Genomic DNA, 22,360 nt, shown 5'->3' with positions numbered 1-22,360 from the left:
GTTCCCAGCCTGTCGGCGGCTGTCGCCGAACCGGAAGTAGCCGCCGGCGGGGACAGGACGATCGGAGCGGGGCTGCGAGGGCACCATCCAGCTTCGGGGGGCTAAGGGATGCCCCAGGTGAGTAAATGTCATTTTTTTTCTAGACTTAAGTATTCCTTTAAATGTATTGTGTATATTTTAAACAAAATGTAGATGTAGTTTTACTATTTGGCCATCAGATGGCCACAGTGAGTTTTTGATTCTCCGTCTTTTTTTTAGGGGAACACAGATCAATGAATGGGATCTGTATTCCCATTCATTGATCTCAGGGGCAGCCAAAGACGGCAGGTGCGCGCGCGAGTGCGCGCATGGCCCCGCAGCAGCTGTGCAGACTATCTGGACGGATATATCCGTCCAGAGAGACCGAAGTGGTTAAGGGTGTAGAATGTTGACCTATATCTAGAATTTTCTGAAGGAAGTCTAGAAAACATTCAGATTTCTTACTACCGGTTTCCACTAAAACATCATCTGCGCATAAGGCTGTGCGAAAAAAATCTTCACAGAAGAGCCATCATAAATGTCCCACCACAAGCATAGTGTGTGGTTCATATGTAATGTAATACATCAAAAAATTCTCCTGTGTTTTCACCATGTAGTTTACAATTCAAATTTGCATGCAATCTCGCACAAATTTCAATTAAAAAAACCACCCAGGTACTGACGTGGTTAAATCCACTCCTAGAAAAAATATATGAATTCAATGTGATTTCTTCGCATAAAGTTGCATGTGCATTCGTTTGCGCAATTTCTGCAACAAATTTGCAATGTATTAGTGGAAACCTAACCTGAAGAAAATTGATTAGGTGACAGAGTCCCCTTGCATGCAACCAGCAAGCTCATGGTGACCCAGAACTCATTGGAGTGTGTAAGGGACTACAATGGTCCTAAAAGCCCCCTTACTAAGATGTTAAGAAAAACAAAAGTTTGCTTTCTTTGTTGCATGCAATAAAGTGGAAACAAATTGTTCTGACGGACCTTTGTTTTAGTAACGAGCCCTGTTCAAAAAGTAACATCATACGAAGGGAATCAGTACCTGCCACTATGAAAAGTGTTTTCAACTCTTTATTTCAATATAAAAATGACATAAAAGAGAGTTGCTGTATAGCAATAGCTCTGCTGTTTTGGACAAATAATAGCCTTTGTTCAGGCTGAGTAAATCACACCTTCAGATACAGACAGTCCACTGAGTATGGCCTATCTGCCCCGCTTCAAAACATCATTCAAGATCTGCAGGATCAAAGGCTTTTCTACCATGGTAGGATAATAGCTGAAACCAAACCTATTTTAACCAGTCTGGAATAAAAATAATTTTAGTGGCCTGATCCTACACCACTTTTTGAAGTACCTTTTCTAATTCATTGGAGAAAAGGTGTATGCTCTCTGCAGGCCCCAGTCCAGCAGAAATGCGCCCCAGTTTATTGTTAGCGTCTGAGAAGAAAAACAACATTATCCCAAGCAGCAATACAGGTTACTTCAAATTGTCAAACAAATCTGTTCAGAGACCAATTGCCCTGAAATTATTTGTCATTTAACCAAATTGCTAGAAACTTTACTCTGGGGTAAACCCAGCTCAAGGAGAAAACCTCGTTTTCTGTCCAGCAGAATATCTAGAGCTAGGTAGATAGAGAGAGCGATCAGGGGTCGACTGCAAGTCCCCCCTTGTTTGTTTAAAAAAACCACAGATGTTTGTCTGGTTTCTCTAAACAATCACATATTTGTTTTCCAACAGATTCTCCCATTTCTGGAGAGTCCTCCAGATTACAAGTATATTTCTGTGATTCAAGAAAAAAATCTTTCCTTAGTGAAGACCACATATCACATGAAATCCATTATAATGTTTCAGACAACCTTCGGTCTCCATTTGATAGAACATGTGAAATATATGCACATATTTTGTATGCTTCCATTAGCATCCAAAAACAATAGCAATGTGAAGTTTTCAAACACATTGTTTAGGTGCTATAACCATTTTGAACGATAGGCATTTACAGTACAAATTATGTCAGTTCTTCCCAACCAAAGAGAAATTACTAAAGGGTGTAACAACTATTTGATTCATCTTTTTTACAGCTAAGCACAAACAGTGATTATCTAACTAGGGATGGTCAATGATACGCAATTAATTCAAAGCTGATCCAGGACTGTGCAAATTATGTATGCAAATGTATGCAGCTTGAAAATTGATCCAGCAAGTTAAGGCAGAATCTCCTTGGTCCATTTTCAAGCTGCATACTTTTGCATACTGAATTTGCATAAATCTACATCACCTCAAAACAGTGGCGTAGCTATGGAGCTGTGGGCCCCGATGCAAGTTTTACATTGGGGCCCCCCAAGCACTCTATACATAACAATTGATAAGGTGCACCAAAACTTGACTATGGCAAGTACAGTGTCAGAGGTGCAAGAAGGTGGTGGGGAACAGTTTAATGATTACCACTATTCAAAGTATCTATAGAAGTGATTATTATGAGCACAGGACCAATAGAGAGCTAATAATGTGGTTGAAAGAGAGTCCCTCTGGTCCAAGGGCCCTGATGCGGTCGCAACCTCTGCACCCCCTATTGCTACACCCCAGCCTCAAAATGAATTGATCTCATTGGCCAACCCTACGCCATAATAAAAATTCAGTTAGTTCTACTTACAAAAAACAATCTCAATTCAGAGTCTAACAACAAAACAATTAGACAGTGATGTCCAACACTTGTTCTGGAGGGCCATACTCATGTCAGTGTTTAGGATGGAAATGAAGAAATGTGTTATACTTTATTAACCACACTCTTCCTGATACTGTCCCATCAGTTAATTTGAACCATGCCAAAAATATGAGGACCTCAGCCCTTGAGGCCTCGACCTGGATATCCCTGCAACAAGATAAATGTACCTATGAGATCGCTGACTTTGTCCGTGATAGCTCGTGAAGCTCTGATAACTGCATTGTCACTTTCATCGTATTTCATCTTCATTTCAAAGAACCCTGAAACAAAAAAAAGTTTGATAATTGTGGATTACCTATAATTTATAAAACAGTTTCTACTGCTTACTGTAAGTGACAGCAAAATAGGAGAAATGCAATTTATGGCTCAATTTATTCTGCAAGAAACATTTCTTATTTGTATGTGTTTACATGTATTTTTTAAATTTTAAAATTTGCGTGATAGTGGTCCTTTAAAAGGGCTAATGTTTAAAGGGAACCTAAACTGAGAAGGATATGAATTTTTCCTTTTACTATATTACCAGATGCCTGACTCTTCTGCTGATCTTGTGTCTCTAATACTTATAGCCACAGCCCCTCAACAAGCATGCAGATCCGGTGCTCTGACTGACGTCAGACTGGATTAGCTGCATGCTTGTTTCAGGTGTGTGATTCAGCCACTACTGCAACCAAAGAGATCAGCAGGACGGCCAGGCAGCTGATATTGTTTAAAAGGAAATATCCATATCCCTCTTGGTTAAGGTTCCCTTTAAGGACTAGATATTTCTTTTCAATTTTTGCACGGACGGTGTATTTGACCATCAATAACTTTTTATTTATAATTTCAAATTGAATTTTGGATTTGGGTTTTTGATTGTCTACCCGCCTCTTGAGGATTGACCACAAGTTCATAATTGGATTAAGGAAAACAAAATTTAGGACCCAGCACAGTCTTCAATATCCAATATGCTTCTTTTAATCCATCATCGCCAGATAATTTCAATTACAATCATAAAAGAGCTAGCATCTGTGACGTTTTGAGAGGAGCAGCTTCTTTTTTAAGCTAACCAGCCCTCTGACATATACAAGTTTTTCAAAGCCTTTTATACCAAACAGCTCCAAGAACCAGTCAATGTTAATGCCTGGATGCCGCTGCGCTGACCAATAGGACGAAACCTCCAAAGATGAAAGCATCAGGCACACCCATATACTCAGCGGACCTGATGGGGATCTATGCAGCTTACATATGTGCCAATTGCTGGCTAACAAAGAAAATAGCTAACAAAGTAAAAACACAGACCAATGATGAGCTGGGTATCCCCAGAGACACCTTCCTAGAATTTATCACATACTGTAACAGGATCCGAAAAACTTGGTGCTAAACCTCAAACTAAATGCTCCGATTCATTTCAAGGTACACCGTCAATCTATAATTACTGTTATAGAGGGTTCAGACCCCACTGTGCCGGATTTATATGATAGCAACGCTTTAAAGGCTGGTCCTTTACTGAGTTAGCAATCATGAAAAAGGCAAGAACTGCTCAGGTTTTTGACAGTTGGCACCCAACAGTTGATGGTTATCTTGATTGTTATCTTGAAAAATACTTTCTATGGTGGAAGTATAGACTATAGTTTTCTATCGCGATAAGAGAATAAAAAAGTACTTATACAAACATAGAGTTGGATATGCATATGAAGCATCCAAAATCTGAAGCAAAGAAGGAAGCTATTCTTATGCTTTAAAATCTCATAGAAGAGAATTGCTAATAAGCACACTCAGTTTATAGTCTATGAAAAGACTTAGAAGAGAAAGTAAATACTTTGGCCTAACGAACCTAAGAAAAGGAATAGTGCTAAATGTATTTTATATCTGACAAAATGAAGCAGATTATATTGAAGCAGCATATTGAAGCGGAGTACATAATATACATTATGAAAATGGCTACCTTAGAAGTGCAGAAAAACTTTTTTAGACAAACTCAGTAAAAAAGAAAAGTGAGAGAACAGTTTTTGTCATAAAAAGATTTTTATATATATATATATATATATATATATATATATATATATATATATATATATATATATCTTTTTATGACAAAAAAGATTGTCAATTAACATTGTTTTTTATATTAGACAATTGAACACTTTGTGATGAAAGCAAAAGCTCCTATAAATAACTTTTTTGAAAGAAAAAAAAATCCTGTTTTAAAGATGTATGCCACTTTTTAAATGTAGAAGACTGCAGATACAAGACAAGTTATGTTTGTTTTTATTTTTGTATTATTTTTATGAGAACAAGAATCTTTAGTATGTGGTTAGCACTACCAGATGCCGACACAGGAGAAGACAATACAATCCTCAAACAGGCAGCAACACAACATGCATTCAGAAATAGACTTAAAGAGATATGACACTTGATTGACGATGACTAGCCATAGTCAATTCAGAAATGTGAGAGTTATTTGTGGGACTATTTGATAATATTACAAATGAAATGTTCTGAACAACCTGAACTGTTAATAATGCGTTAAAGTGGCAGACTAAACTGCTAGCAAAACACTGGACAAGTACTAGATTGCTGTAAAGCGGCACAAGAGGGGATCCTATCATGAGAACTGCATGTCGTATACAAGAATTACAGATACTTGACTGAAAGTTATATGAAACATATGATACCTGTTAAAAAAGTTTCCAGAAAAGAAAATTCTGAATGACTACTGATTCCAATACTAATGATTGATTAGTTCAGAATACTACTTCAATCAGAGAGAAGATCTACAGATGACATATCCAGGATCAAGCGTGTAACTACATTAAATATTGCCGTGAGAAGAGACTGTGCAACAAGAAAATAATCATATATCACACTTAACCTACAGAATAATCGATCACATTTGACTTTTTGCGAAAGTAAACATGCAAGATTTACATACAAGAATGCTGACAGGCTACAACATATGTTTCAAGATACTTTTAAATCAGTGGTAAAGATCATGATCAATTCAAGAGATAGAATTACTCCATAATACTGGAAACATGAAGTGGAGAAGCAACTTCAACAATGAGCTGTTAATGCATAGGATTTATTGAGAATATGTTTGAAAACCGCTACTGCAACTAGTTAACTTGCAATTTGAATTGCTAAAGAACTTTTCAATGCTTACTTTTTTTAGTTTCGAAAATTTTTATTAAATGTTGGCAAAAGAATCAGGCAAGAGTATATCTGGATTCCCCACGCAGGGGGCAAAGATAATAGCAGGAAATCATGAACATACAATAACAATAACAGCAAAATTGGGTAAACAGGGTACCAAAGCAACAGGAAGATAGGCTGGAGATGTTGCAAAAATGATACAGAATTTTTACTAGACATGACACGTTTAATGCCAGAAATTTAGGTAAAGAAAGTGGCATAACGAAGACCATTATTATCAGCATAGTCAACCCAGGGTGACCACATGTTGCTAAACTGCAGCATCCGGTCATCCGAAATAGCTATCATTCTCTCCAAAATCATAATTCTATGAACTTTGTCGATCACATGATCTAGAGATAAGTGAGGATCCTTCCAGCGTGAGGCTAGGTATGACTTTGCGGAATTTAGGATGTGTTGGATTAGCCTATGGGCTGGGTGTTTTATGTTATTAGGTTTGTCTCCCATCAAAAAGACGGATGGGGTAGGAGAGAATGGTATCTGAAGAACAGTCGCTATCAGTCCAGCAACCCACGACCAGAATCTGGTAACCAGGGGGCAGGTCCACCACATGTGAACTAGAGTTCCCTTGGAGCCGCAGCCTCTATAGCACAAGGGGGAAGCTTGGGGGAAGATGCCAGAGACCCGCTCCGGAGTTAGGTAGGCTCTATGGAGGAGTTTGACGTTGGTCTCTAAAATAGAGTAATAGAGGCTTCCCTTCATCAGGGTTTCAAAACAATGCCCCCACCTTTTGGGTGTAAGGTGAAAGTTGAGGTCGGCCTCCCATTTCTCCAGAACAGTGTCCATGGCAGCTTGAGCCCGAGCAGCCTGTTGAGCATATAGATATGAGATAATACCACCCTCTAGGGGTGAGACTTTGCAAAAATTCTCAAAATATGTGAATGAGGTGTCAGATGATAGTGGGCCTAGGGTAGACCAGAAATGGTAAACTTGTTGAAGGTGGAAAAGTTGATGAGGCCTGCAGAAAAGCGATTCAGATAGAGTGGAAGGGGGGTCAGAATCCCCAGCCTTTGGAATTTAGCTAAGTTAGTATGATGGGAAGGGATTAGCCATGCCAAATCAGTGTTTAGACCTGGAGGAAAGTCAGGATTACCAAATAGTCGAGTAGATAGCGAAGGGGTAGCCTGTAGGCTTAATACAAACCAATATCTTTTCCAGATCTTTAAGGTATGTAGAGTGTAGGGGGAGGCAGATAAAAGTTGGGAAGGGTGCACCAGTAAAGACCAAACCAGGGACTCAACTGTGTATGGTTTCAGTAGAGATGATTCAATGTTTACCCATAAAGGTGCATTAGGTCCAGCCTGAGAAGGTGAGATATGAGCTAATTGAGAAGCTATGTAGTAATTGTAGAAGTTGGGGACAGCTGGGCCCCCTGCATACTTAGGAAGTTGCATCCTCTTAGCGGATATTCGAGGAGGCTTATGAGCCCATGTAAATTTAGAAACTTCCCTTTGAAGAGGGGCCAGAGTCTTTAGGGACTAAAATAGGGAGGACCCTGAAGTAGTAGAGGATCTTGGGAAGCAAGGTCATACGTACTGCATGAATCCGGCCGCTAAGTGATATCGGGAGTTTGGTCCAGGTAGCGAGTAAGTTTAGGAGGTTAGATAAAAGAGGGGTATAGTTGAGGTGAAACATATCAGAGGGATTTTTAGCAAGTTTCACTCCCAGATATTTTACATACTTATGTTGGATATGGAACCCGAAATGGGAGGCAAGGGCAGAGACGGTGGAGCTAGGGATGTTAAGGGGGAGGAATTCTGATTTTGTGATGTTCAGAGACAAACCGGATAGGTCTTTAAAGGTTGATAATAGGTTCAGTAATAAGGGTATAGATGTAGTAGGGCTGGTTAAAGTTAAGGCCAGGTCATCTGCAAATAACGATAATTTATAGGTACGTCTGCCTATTTGGTAACCCTGAATGTCTGATGCCAGTCTAACCTTGATTGCGAGAGGCTCCATGCAGAGCGCAAATAATGCTGGGGATAGGGGGCAGCCTTGCCGTGTTCCCCTTTCTATGTTAATTGAAGATCGACGTGTGGAGGGAAGTTTGAGAGATGCGGTTGGAAGGGAGTACAACGATTTGATTGCCTGGAGAAAGGGACCAGTGATACCAAATCTTTGTAGAGTATGAAGCATAAAGGGCCAAGATAGGGTATCAAATGCCTTTTCAATATCAAGGAGCACTGCCAAGGGATGCTTAAGGCGATGAGCATGGTGTATAATATTAAGGAGTTTCCGGATATTGTCTGTAGCCTGGCGTTGGGGGATAAATCCCACCTGGTCTTTGTGGATGAGTGAAGGTAGGAGTTTATTAAGGCGAGAAACGAGGACTGAAGTAAATATTTTATAGTCAGAGTTTAGGAGGGATATGGGGCGATAGTTGGGAGGATTTAAAGGGTCGCAGCCTGTTTTTGGAATAACTGCTATTGAGGAGGCTAAAAATTCAGGGGGAACCGAAGCACCTCTAAGGATAGAGTTAAAGAGTGAGGTTAGGTGGGGGATTAAGATAGCAGAAAATTTCTTATAATAAGATGCAGCGAAGCCATCAGGACCCGGGGCTTTGTGGCTTTTAAGGTGTTTTATTACCTCTTCGACTTCTTCTAGAGAGATAGGAAGGTTAAGTGAGCTTGCTGATAAAGGTGAAAGGCATGGGATTGGCAGGTTTGACATAAAAGACTGGGGGTCTTGGTCGGAAGAGGGGGGAGGTTGGGAGTATAATGAGGCATAATACTGAAGAAATCTGTCGTGGATTTCATCAGGATTGCAGGTTTCCCTACCATTAGAAAGCCTGATCTTCCTGACGCCGTTTAGCTGTTGTTTCTCCCTGAGTTTGGCGGCAAGCCAACGATCAGGTTTGTTGAGTAGCTTGTGACAGCGGGATTGAGTCCACCGATAGACCTTTTCAGCCTGATGGGAGAGAAGAAGGTCAATTTGTAGTTTGGTGTCTTTAATTAGTTTGTATAGATATAGGGAGGGGGAAGCCTGATGCTCAGCGACGAGTTTGTTGAGTTTGTATTGTAGATTGCGTATAGATTCAGAGTGCTCCTTCTTGATATGTGAAGCCAGCCTGATAATCTGGCCTCTGATATATGCCTTGTGGGATAGCCATAAGGAAGATTTGGCTATATCTGGCGTGTTATTAATTTCAAAGAATTCTGTAAGATGTTGAGATAGGTCAGCCACTACCGTGGGGTAGGTTAAAAGAGATTCATTTAATCGCCAGGAGCGGTTGAGGCATTTTGGGGACTGAGAGTTAAAGGTAGCAAGAACCATGTCATGGTCTGACCATGAACACGGTAGGTGGCGGGCATAGATTAGGTTTAAAATGCTATTGGCGTTAGCGAAGATAAGATCAATGCGTGAGTGTGAGCAATGATGGAGGGGAGTAATAAGTGTAACCCTTAACTTGCCCATGAAATTCCCTCCAGACGTCGACCAGAGTCAGAGAGTCTAACATTTTGTGAAGAGATTTTAGCTTGGTCTGGGTCAATCTATAATCACGTGATGTAGAGGAGTCAAGGTTTGGGACAAGGACAACATTGAAATCTCCACACCAGTAGAGGTGGTCGTAATTTAAAGTCAAGAGGTGGTTGGTGCATGCTGTGAAAGTTGCTAGGGGATCACTCGGGTGAGAGTAAGAGGAGACTAGGCAGACTCGTTTTGAGTGAAGCGTGCCAAGCAAAATAAGGAAGCGGCCCAGATTATCAGGGATAGCCTGTTCTATCTCCAGGGGGAATGAGTTGTGAAGAAGTAGTGCAACTCCAAGAGTCTTCCTGGAGGGAGAAGAGGCATAATAAATTCGCCTGTATTGAGCGTGAATAAATTTCGGGAAGGAAGCTTGAGTAAAATGGGTCTCCTGCAAGGCAATTACGTCGGGCTTATGAGTCAAATAGTTTTGCATGGCCTTTCGTCGTTTGGGGGGGGAATTAAATCCCCGAACATTATGGGAGATAATTCTACACATGGGGAGTAATTAGGTGGTGTATGCTAATACCCATTATAGTAGTGGAAGGTCTAGTTTTACCATAGATTCTGTCATATAGGGGGGACACATCCCATATAGTGCAAATGAAATGTATTGCAGCCTGGTACCATAGATGAGATAAACTAAAAACCAAAAATAACATAAGAGAAACAAAGAAATAGAGGAAAATATTCCTCTCCAGGCGATTCACAGATGTAGGGGACCATATTAAAGGGACCCACATGCGTGAATCTAATTGGGGATCAGCATAACTATCTCCGGAGAACCTGAAATATGAAAGGTTAATTAGAAACAATGTGAGCCTCTGTGCTGAGGTAAACATAAAACAGCATCATAAGCATTATTAGCGGAGTTACTTGCTCTAAGAGGAATAAACATTAGGAAAACTCAAATGCTATGAGGTAAGATAATAACTAAGTAATAGGATCAAGATAGCCAAGTCAAGATAGCTGGAGTGATGCGTCCAAAGTGGCATATTACTGCAAAAGAGAAGCCTCAGGCCGTGAGCGTATAAGGCAGTCATTGATAGGGGTAGCGAGAAAAAATGCAGGAAGCCCGGTGACCTAGCCAGAGGCGTTCCATAGGGATGCAGCATACACTCATCGAGTTCAATAACAATACTTCCAACATGGAGGATAATAACAGTAAAAAAAAAATAGAAACAGACGACTATCGATAAGATACCTAGGGATCAAAGTTAAATTGACTGAGAAGAGTGAGCTGGTGAGGAGGGAGAAGAAGGATTTTCGGAGGTTCTGCGATGGGTGACCTCGGTCCAAACTCGGGTCGATCTCGGGGGACGTTGTGGAAGCGACTCCGCAGCAAGAGGAGGCAGTTGTAGGCCAGACTGTTCCAGAGCTAGGCGCGCTTCGGCGAATGACTTGCAGGAGAAGTTCTTGTTGTTATATTGAAAGCACAGGGAGAAGGGGAATCCCCATTTATATTTGACAGAGGCTGCGGTCAAGGCTTGAGTTGCTGGTCTCATGTCTCTTCTCCTTGCCAGCGTGAGGGGAGACAGGTCTGCAAAGAGGCGGACTGAGTTGGGGAGGCCCGGAAGCTCGTGCAGAGGCATAGCAGCAGCTAGGATGGTGTCTCGCATCTCCTCAAATTGCATCTTAAGGACAATGTCCCGGGGGAGATCGGTGTTGCGAGGGCGTTGCAAGGCCCGGTGTATTCGAACAATTCTAAACTCCTGGGGATCAAGCTGCGGGAGGAGAGCAGCGAAGAGGTTGAGAGCCATCTCTTTCAGGTTGGTAATGGCCTCCGGGACCCCCCGTATGCGGATGTTCGCTCTTCGGGACCTATTCTCAAGATCCTCTAGTTTCAGTTCCATGGTCTGGATCTTTTCATCCTGGTCGTCGATTTGTAGTTTGTCAGCAGCAACTGCGTCAACTAGAGAGTCGGCCTGCTTTTCAAGGGTAGCCACCCGTTCTCCCACCTCTTTGATTTGGTTAGATAGGTCAGTCACAGCTGCCGCCAGCTCTCGTTTGAATAGCCTGCTGATGTCCCTGTAGAGCTGTTGGGATTGTTGGCTCGTAAGAGGGACCTCCGTAGCAGATTGCGGTGATTCAGGTAGGGAGACAGGCGATCCAGGATCCGGGGAGGGAGGCTAAGATGCAGTCGTAGACGGAGCGGCGGCGGCCATCTTAGAGCTCGTGGCAGCAGGCCCGAAATGGTCCGTGAGCTTGTGTTGCTTGTTTTGCTTCTTGGGGACCTCGGGCAGGGGCTGCTTATCCTTCTTTCCCCTCCTGGACATTTCACCAAGCAAGGGTGTAAGGAAGATGCCGGATTTTGGAGGGTGTGAGGCTATTGCAGGACGAAATCAGGAACCCGGAGACGGAGTTCAGCCAACTAGCGTCTGCTCATGGCTGCTCCGCGCATGCGCCCCCCAATGCTTACTTTTTTTATATAATATCTATATTTAAATAGAAAGATGACATTCTTTTATGGGATTCTGCTGGCAAACTACACATACTTTGTTTTACTACATACCATTTGTGAAAAGAGACCTTGTGGTATAAGAAAGGTGTAATCAACTGTATTAATACATAATACTAACCAACTAACTAATTAACCTGTTGTAAGCTAACAATACAACTTTGAATGCATTGTGCTTTAAAAGAATCTAGAGGTCACATGAACTGTATAATACCTGTTTATACATTTTGAACTTTAAGTTTTACCACATGTCTTAAAATGGGTGACAAATATTGCCTAGAATTTTCCTACATATCTACACAAGCTACCACAGTGATAGAAACCACAAATTCATGGGTGAATCCATACATATGTCATATACAAAGACTATAGCCATATCTAGACAAGCAAAATATGTTTATTGGAGAAGATATTAATCTTACTATTGAGTCTATTATCAGGCTGGCAACACAGCTGACAACGCTACTTAATGAGCAAGGTTTTGCATGAATGAAAGATTGCATTACTTTTAATTTTGATTATAGATTTATTTATTTTTTCGGAGAAATATAACAACCACGGAGATCGCGAATCTGCCATCATTTTTCTGCAAGGGGGGCTGTCAGAATTCTAGCGGTTTATTTATGCAGGAAAAGCTGTCATATGTGTATGTTTTAAGTTTAACCACTTTACCCCCGCGCGTACGTATTTCTCCGCCCCTTTTTCCATCCTTTAAAAACCAGGGACGGAGAAACACGTACTTTCCGCGTTCCCGACGCTGCCCGCACTCCCGCTCGTAAACACGCCGCCCGCCGCTAGTAAACACGCCGCCGCCCGCTCGCCCAGAGATCAATGAACGGGAAAATCCATTCCCGTTCGTTGATCTAAGCCCCGCAATGATCAGCTGCTCTCCTATGGGCAGCGCGATCATTGTGAGAAAAAACTCACGTGTCCAGCCTCCTTATTCTTCCTCCAAGCTTCCGGAAGGAAGCTTGGAGGTCGCATTAAAACAAAAAGTTACTGTGGCCATCTTGTGGCCAAATAGTAAACTACACCCTACACATTTTTCACATACAAATAAATGACTTTTACACATAAAATTAACTCATTACCTCCCACACTCCCCATTTTTTTTTTTTTTTTGTAATTAAAAAAAAATTAAAAAATGTACAATTAAAAAAAATACATAAATAGTTACCTTAGGGACTGAACTTTTTAAATATTTATGTCAAGAGGGTATAACACTGTTACTTTATAAACTATGGGCTTGTAATTAGGGATGGATGCAAAACTGAAAAAAATGCACCTTTATTTCCAAATAAAATATTGGCGCCAAACATTGTGATAGGGACATAATTTAAATGGTTTTATAACCGGGACAAAAGGGCAAATACGTTTCATGGGTTTTAATTACAGTAGCATGCATTATTTAAAAACTATAATGGCCGAAAACTGAAAAATAATTATTTTTTTCCCAACATTTTTCCTATTTTCCCATTAAAACACATTTAGAAAAAAATAATTCTTGGCATAATGTCCACCTAAAGAAAGCCTAATTGGTGGCGAAAAAAACAAGATATAGTTCATTTCATTGCGATAAGTAATAATAAAGTTATAGACGAATGAATGGAAGGAGAGCTGAAAGGTGAAAATTGCTCTGGTGCTCAGGGGGTAAAACCCCTCAGTGGTGAAGTGGTTAATGTTCTATGCAAAATGTTATTGTAAACTGTAAAGTTAGAGTTCTTTTTTAAGATATTGCTCTGTGACATCTCAGCATATTCCAGGCAGTGAAACTCATAATTGGATTATTTTAGTTACAAGAAACTAAAACATTATTTGTTTATTGTACAAAGTATCTTTCAAATGTCAAGGTTATAGTGTGGAAGACTGGAAACACATTTAAAACTCACATTACTGCAGCAATCTTATATATGCATTTTGCTCCGTTTTTAAAGCACTCATACTGTTATATCTTACATTTTTACACCTGAATCCATATGTATACATGTGCACACCCAGTGACATTTTTATACGAACATCCATTGCTAAAGGTTACATGAATTGTCTAGCTGCCCAAATGAAAGCTATTTCCCCCTGTCTTTGAGTTTCCGCATATGCGCGGCCTCTCTTATTACCATATTACTGAATTACATGCTGGCTTGCTAAACTGGCGGAGCCGGGTTTTGAACCCGGGTCGCCTGTGTCGGAGGCAGAGCCCTTGACCATTACACTATCCAGCCACTGCTGGATATCCCATATTCCAGCCACAGCTGGGTAACCCGTAACTATCCCACTGGAAATACTCACTTCCTGTACGACGTTAGTCACACTTCCTGTTACCAAACCCTTCCTATTACCAAACACTTCCTGATCAGACTTCAGTCCTGTCAGTTTAACCTATCTCCCAATTTAAAGCAAGCCTCACTTCATAGTGACACAGAGGCGCAAACCTATTGCTTGACCCACTGAGGTAATCATTATCCTATACTTTATGCTTGCAGTTTATATTAATCCTTTTAGATTAATGGCCTATACCTAGCTCTACCATGTAACTGTTTAACTTTGAGATATACAATATGAACCCTTTAATCTGTGAGCATTAAGCCTTAGCTATTTGATTTCTGACATCTAAGGTCGTTCGCATGACCCTATGTTTATGTGGGCTGAAAATGTTTTGTTGTAGCAATGCTTTATGTAGCAATTATTTTATGTGCTTTTTACCAATTATCTGCTGCGCCGATTGTTGCAATTCTGTGGGTAGTTATTTAGTGTTCATTTTGTTTTTAATCGCAGTTGTGCTCCCATTTTTGCCTGAGGAAGCGGGGGTCACACCCGCAAAGCACGTCGCATTTGTGGAGTTGAATAAATTACCGTATTTTTCGGACTATAAGACGCACTTTTTCTCCCCCAAAAGTGGGGTGAAAAAGTCACTGCGTCTTATAGTCCGAATGCAGCTTTTACCTATATGGGGGCGCATGTGTCCGATGATAGCAGCAGCCGCTATGAAGTTTCCCCGCATCAGCCAGAGTGTCCGCAGCGAGGAGGCAGCAGCTGGATACAAAGTTTCCCCGCATCAGCCAGAGTGTCCGCAGGGAGGAGGCAGCCGCTCGATACAAAGTTCCCCCGCATCAGCTAGAATGTCCGTGCGAGGAGGCAGCCACTCGATACAAAGTTTCCAGCATCAGCCAGAGTGTCCCCGCAGCGAGTCAGCAGCAGCCCGATCTAAAGTACTTCCTGAATCAGCGTGATCCGAGCAGTACAAAGACACCTTCAGCCGCTATATCGGCAGAGTCCTCTGAGGCTTCCATACTGTGTTGTTTATTGGTGTCAGCCCATAACCCCGCGCACGTGCGCTGCGGGTGATTGGAGGGCGCCAGTAAACAACACAGTATGGAAGCCTCAGAGGACTCTGCCGATATAGCGGCTGAAGGTGTCTTTGTACTGCTCTGATCACGCTGATTCAGGAAATACTTTAGGTCGGGCTGCTGCTGACTCGCTGCGGGGACACTCTGGCTGATGCTGGAAACTTTGTATCCAGTGGCTGCCTCCTCGCACGGACATTCTGGCTGATGCTGGAAACTTTGTATCGAGTGGCTGCCTCCCCCCACGGACATTCTGGCTGATGCTGGAAACTTTGTATCAAGTGGCTGCCTCCTCCGACGGACACTCTGATGCCTGAAAACTTCGTATTGAGCTGCTGCCTCCTCGCTGCGGTGACAGGCTCATTGCTGATGCGGGGAAAACTCATCGGGCTATTGCTGCGGGGACAGGTTTATTACTGAAGCAGGGAACAGATGCCACCCAGGCTGGATAGGTGAGATAGATCTCATTTATATTGTAGTGGTTAGCATAGCTAGTGTTTTGGGGGAGAGCAGGGGTTTGTGTAGTGTAGTGTAGTGTAGTGTAGCTGGAGAAGGTGGTATCAGTGGATTTGTGAAATGTAGTATAGTTAGTGGGGGCAGCAGTGGTTAGTGAAGTTAGGCAGTGTAATTTAGAGACATCTTGGGGAGGGGGTAAAGGTCCATAAGACACTCCTGGACCATGGATGCACCCTTTTTTCCCTGGTTTTTGCCTTCTAAACCTGGGTGCGTCTTATAGTCCGGAGCGTCTTATAGTCCGAAAAATACGGTATTTGTCAATTCTGTTTTATCGAGACTTAAGTGAGTTTTCTTTTTTTTGTAAGAGGGAGGTAAGTCCACCCTATCATTCCCCCTCTGCTTTTAAGCGGTTTTTAAAACGTTTTACTCTACTCTGGCACCTTTGTATACCGAGTTTTTGCTGATCTCCTGAAGGTAGCACTGAGCTAGAGGTCCCTGATTGAATCAGAACCTGTGTCCTTCCACGACAAAGTTTGGACCTTTGCGCTGGTTAAGTCAGATTTTCTGTTTTTAGTCCCCTTTTGTTTGATAAGCAACTTGTCTTGTGTGTGTGTTTTTACTTTTTTTTGTAAATATCTTTGTATATATTTCTTTCTACACTGTTCCACTTGTTTGGAATATGAAATCTTTATATAGATTTCAATATTTTTTATTGGGGTATTAAATCTTTATTTAATAATCTAATGTTTTGAGTACTAAGTAGAACTTTACATCTACTAGAGAGAGACTGCAGTGCAATTGTGTTACAAGTTCAGTGCCTGATTGTATGCTTGGATTGTGCATTGCTACCGTGTGTGATTGCATTGTGTGTGGCGTTTTAGTACTTGGCCTAAATCTTGCAGCAGACCCAAAGTACGTAATACGCCAATCTGAGTGCAAGCAGCTTGACAGTAGAGTAGGAATTGTCAAAGTGTCTAGCAGTACCGTTGTTTACCCTCGAGTGTTGTCGATGGGCGACAGCTGTGTGTTAGCGTGGATAGGGTTGCACCCCCTGTCGATCTGGCTGAAAACCCCTATTTGGGAACTGTCTCTGCAGACTTGCCATGGGGCCAGTTCCTGACAGGCGTGATCGAATGTGAGCCGCAGTCGGGGAATAGAGGATCGTTTGGAAATGGCTTGGGCACAGGACAGCTGCAGGGAGCTGGCAGAAGGTCCAGGTAAGTGAAACACTGTTTTATTTTAATCTATGGGTCCGCTTTAAAGTGGGGGGCCATTCAGGTGGACCATCAGAAATTCTTTTTGTTGAAAATGTCATCTACTGAGTTATTGAATTAACTTGGTTGACACATCACAATCAGATAATTGACTGGGAGTCTGGTCAATTAATCAGTTGATCCCATTTTTGTCATCAGAACTGCATGGAAATTTTACCTGTGCACAGTGTTGATATGCACATCAAACAAATGGCCTGATTCTATTCACTTTTTCTCCTAAGTTATTTTCACACCCTACGAATAAAATGCCTTTTAAGCTACCAGCTATTAAGAAAATACTCCAAATAATTTTTAAAAGAATATTATCTCCTAGGAGAAAAAGTGAATAGAATGGGCCCAATTAGCCTATTATCATGAATTATGTGATGTGTTTTCTCCTCTGCAGATGTTCTCCCACCACAACATAGATCTTGATTGTCTGCTGATCATCTTCCTGGAACTATGCTTCCAAGGGGTCAGTTGTATAATCTTTCTGGGCCACAAAAAAAACTGCCAAGTAAGATTACATAAGTGAAAATCTCTCTAATGAGCTTATTTGACTGTTTCTCCTGCGGGAGCTGGATTCCTTTTAGTAGGTAAAAAAAAAAAAAAAGAAAAGAAAAGAAAAAAAAAAAGAAAAGAAAAGAAAAAGATGAAAATCTCAGACCACAGAGGCCTTAACAAAATTACTGTTATGGACAGATACCCTTTACCTCTGATTGATGATTAATTTGGTCAACTTGCAGGAGCTAAGATTTTATTAAAGCTAGATCTGAGAGGGGCTTATAACCTTATTTGCATTTGTCAAGGAGACGAATGGAAAACTGCATTTAACACTCAGAATGGTGATAATGAGTACTTGCTAATGCCATTCTGACGTTGTAATGCAAGTGCAGCATTTCCGGATTTTGAGAACGCGTTTCGAGATTTTTTTGGGGGAATTGTGTTATTGTATTTGGATGACATACTGGTGTATTCCTCACCCTGGCAGAGCACCACTCACAGGTGAGGGCAGCTTTGAAAAAATTACGTGAGAATCACCTGTATGCCAAGCTAGAAAAATTAATTTTTTGAGATCAACCAGGTTTATCTTTGGGTTATAGTGTTTCAAACACTGGGCGGGCCATGGATTCTGCAAAAGTCTCGGTGTTGGATTGGCCTCAGTCCAGTAATCTTAACCCCTACACCACCGCCGCATTGTGTATTTACGCCCTCCTGCACACTGCTTCACAGCCAGGAGCGTAAATACACATACTCGTTTACCTCGCCGCTCACAATCGCCGCACTGCTGCCGCTCATTTCTGCCGCTAAGTTGATCAGGGACTAGGAACAGCTTGTTTCCGTCCCAATCGCTGTCCCCGCAATGAATGAAAAGCCAGCATCACGCTGACGCCGGCATTTCATTCAGTAAACAGATACACTAACTACTTCCGAGTACTGTTTACCGTACTCTGAAGTTACGTGCAGTGCCATCTTGTGGCCAAAAAGTAAAATGCACTCAAACATACACCCACATACACTTTATATATAGTTATACGTACATTTTATTACATTTTAACTCATTACATTTCTACCCTATAGTTACCCAAATAAAACACTATTAAATTAAAGACAATTTAAAAATATTAAAAAAATTATTGGAATGTTACTGTTAATTTTGCAAATAAAGGATTTTAATTAGATATATATAATTAGCAATCACTAAACTGTAAAAAAATGCACCTTTATTTCCAGATAAAATATTGGCGCCATACACTGACCTAGGGAAATATTTTAAATGTTGCAATAGCTGGGACAAATGGCAAATAAAATGTGTGTGTTTTAATCACGGCAGCATGTTTTATTTTAAAATTATAATGGCTGAGAAATAATGAATTATTCTTCATTTTTTTCTTATTATTCCCTTTCAAAATGTATGTAACATAAAATAATTCTTAGCAAAAAGTACCACCCAAAGAAGGACTTATTCGTGGCAAAAAAACAAAAACAATATATAGATCATTTCTATGTGATTAATAACGATAATGTTATTAGCGAATTAATGGAAGGAGCGCGATATGAAAATTGCTCTGGTTTTTAAAGGGAAAAACCGGTGGTTGGGAAGTGGTTAAAGGACCACTATTGCGAAGACTGCAAATTTTAAAATACATGTAAACTCATACAAATAAGTACATTCCTTCCAGAGTAAAATGAGCCATAAATTACTATTCTCCTATGTTGATGTCACTTATAGTAGGTAGTAGAAAACTGACAGAACTGACATATTTTGAACTAGTCCATCTTCTCTTCTGGATTCCCAAGGTTTTGTTTAGTTTCAAAAACACATCGTAAATGGCAGTGGCTCTGTGCAACTGCCATAAAAAGTGTGCAACGTACAGGGAGGCTGGCCAGCATCATTGTATAAATCCTTTTCAGGGAATGCCTTTATAAAGAATAAAAGCCTTGCTGAGAATCCCTCATGAAGAGATGGACTAGTTCAAAACCTGTCTGTTCTGTCAGATTTCTACTACCTACTGTAAGTGACAGCAACATAGGAAAGAAGTAATTTATGGTTAATTTTACTCTGAAAAAAACTTATTTGTATGTTTACATGTTGTACAGGACTCCAGGGATGGGTCCTGGATGGCAGATATTTTCCACCTTATGTTAGGCTGTTTTAAGACAGGTAGTTTGGCAACCAAAGGTCGCTATTGTTTAGTTTTTCAGGGCCCGGAGCTCTGGAACAGGGAATGAGGGTAACTGGGCAGGCCTCCTTGTTCTACACCAGTCCCTACCTGGTTTTGAAAGCAGCCAGACAGCAGATATCTGGAGCTCTGAGCTGGGAGCGAGCTGATTAGGAGTGCAGCAGGTGTGCTGCAAGGTGGATGTGGTGTGCTGGCTTCCTGAGCTGTGATTACAGAGTGGACAGCTTGTTGGATTTATCCATTATATTTCAAAAACTGGACTGTTTTCTGGACTAAGATATTGCTCAAAATGCAAGGCCTGTTTCACTACAAAGCTGAAGTAAGCTATTTTGTTCAAAGCTGAAGTAAGCTATTTTGTTTTACTGGAATTATTACCTTTTGCTGGAGAAAAGCTTATATTTGTTGTGTTCGGCTTAAATTAACTGGACTTTATGATAAATCTACTGTCTCCTGCGTGCTAGCAGTAGTTCTCGTGAACCCCCAAACTTTACAACTGGTGGAGAATGCGGGCAGTTGGCACTGCAGAAAAAGTTTTCCGTTTATTCTGAAAACTAACATTTAAAGAGACAGTGTCTATTTGTCAAACAAGATGGAGGACTTACAGCAGCTCACCAGGGCTACGCTCCAGCTGCAGTAAAGCATGGCTGTGCAACAACAGACTACAGAGGCTCAGTTGGCGGCCTTGAGAGAGGCCAGCCAAGTTCAGCAACAAACCATGCAGGCCCAGGTATCCGCAATGGCGGTACAGCAGAGCTCTACAGTCGTTCAGCTGGTTGTTTTGCAAGAGACTGCTAATGCACAAGCGAGTATACTAGCTGAGGTAGTACAGCAGTTTGCTCCAGGAAGGGAGTCCACTGTGGTTTCCCCAAGCAGCCAGGCGACCACTCGAGCAAGTCATTTCCTCCATAAGCCACCAATGATGTGGAACCATTGTTCACCACGTCTGAGCAGACAGCCGAGCAAGAAAGGTGGCCCAAAGAGAAGTGGGATGGATTAACTGCTCCCTTCTTGTACCCCAGAAGGCATATTATGATCTCCCTGCCATGGAGGTCATGAACTATGATATGCTTAAAGCGGAAATCCTATATCGGCTTGGGGTCACCACCGCTGTCAGGGCTCAGCGTGTGCACAGATCGATCTACCCGGTATCTCTGCCTCCCTGGTCTGAAATCTGTGACCTGATCCAACTGGTTACCAAGTGGTTACAGCCTGAAATGCTCATGGGTCCGTAGATTGTTGAAAGAGTGGTGATGGATCGATATCTGCACTCATTACCAGTGCACCTTCAGCGGTGGGTGAGCCATGGAGACCCCAAAACAGCTGACCAGTTGGTGGAGATGGTTGAGAGGTTTACAGCCACTAAGGAGCTACTTACTTCCTCCAGGCCGCAAGCTGGAGCTGTCCTACAGAAAGGAAAATAATTTTCTTCAAGGAACCCCGCAACCAGCATGACAGGAAAAAACGGACTGTCACATGGAGAGTCCGGAGAAAGCCACATAGGAGCCCATCTCCCAGAAAAAGACCAGCGGGACCGTGCTGGAGATGTCATGCCTGGGGACACACCAGGATCCAGTGCCCAATGCCAGAGGAACCTATGCAGTGTGGAATGCTCCGGACACTCTTCTATTCTCAAGATTGCACTGCCTGCCCCATAATTACTGAGGGGTAGTTTGAGTGCCAAATGTCAGTTAACCAAGTACCTGTGTGGGCCCTTTTGGACTCTGTAAACATGGTAACCTGGGTACGGGCCAGTGTGCTTGGGGATGTTGCATCGACGGACACCAAATCCATCCGTGTTGTTTGCATTCATTGTGACACCCAGGCCTATCCAGTTGTGGCAGTGTCCTTCAACACTGCTAATGGCACCATAGGGCATGAGGTCGGAGTGGTAAGAAACTTTTAACATCCTGTGATCGTGGGACGGAACTTCCCTATGTTTTGGGAACGGCGGGAGAATGTAAAAAAAAAATGCATCTGTCCAATTTATTAGTGGGGAACACTAACATTCTTCCCATTTCCCACTTGTGGAAAACAGTGGGGAAAAGAAAATAACAAATGATGTGGTGATTGAAATGCCTGAGGAGACAATGCCGATGATGATGATAACCATATTGATAACAATAACCCTGTTGATGTAAGTTATATGGTGAATAATCAAGTGGATGGTGAAACAGCCTCCCCCAGAGATCGAGCAGCTCTCTGAGGGGGAGGATTGTACTCCTTTGTAGGTTATGCTGGGGCAAGAAGACGAGGATAACCCTTCCCCACCTTTATAGTTAAACTTTGAAGTGTCTCCAGGAAATTTTGGTACAGCTCAGATAAGAGACCCTACTTTGGTCCATACTCGGGAGCAAATTGCAGTGATTAATGGTGTTCCTCAGGAACCTGGGGCTGATGAGCGATGGCTGCATTTTGCTCTGAACAATGGACCTCTGTATCGGTTCACCAAAGTAAGGGAAGAGGTAACTGAACAGTTGTTAGTTCTCCAGCCTTACCGGCGTATGGTCCTAGATATGGCGCACAAAGATGTGCTGGGGTGTACGAGAGAAATCAGCACAGGAGACGTGGACGCAGGATACAGCCTGTATGGCTTATCCTGTTCCTGCACAAATTCCCATCAATGTTAAAGCGGACTATAACCCTGCATTTCAACTTTGCTCTAAAACATTATTTACAGCATATTATATGCAACCAGCATTTTTTTTTACAAGCCCAGCATTGGAAGGGTTACACACAGAGGTTTAAAGTTCCGTGGTGA

At 41.9% G+C, this 22,360-nt stretch overlaps 1 protein-coding gene across 1 annotated transcript in view; it reads right to left on the bottom strand.

The window, feature by feature from the left end:
• The window catches only part of TIMM44 (translocase of inner mitochondrial membrane 44), a 473,841-nt gene that overhangs the window by 239,398 nt on the left and 212,083 nt on the right, over positions 1–22,360 (bottom strand). Inside the window, exon 8 of the mRNA XM_068271176.1 lies at positions 2,921–3,013. Within this exon, the coding sequence (XP_068127277.1) occupies positions 2,921–3,013 (93 nt within the window). The remainder of the gene's footprint in view (positions 1–2,920; positions 3,014–22,360) is intronic.

Source organism: Hyperolius riggenbachi, chromosome 1 (assembly GCF_040937935.1).
Source record: "Hyperolius riggenbachi isolate aHypRig1 chromosome 1, aHypRig1.pri, whole genome shotgun sequence".
Taxonomy (NCBI): domain Eukaryota; kingdom Metazoa; phylum Chordata; class Amphibia; order Anura; family Hyperoliidae; genus Hyperolius; species Hyperolius riggenbachi.
This window is presented reverse-complemented; position numbering and strand designations above follow the sequence as displayed.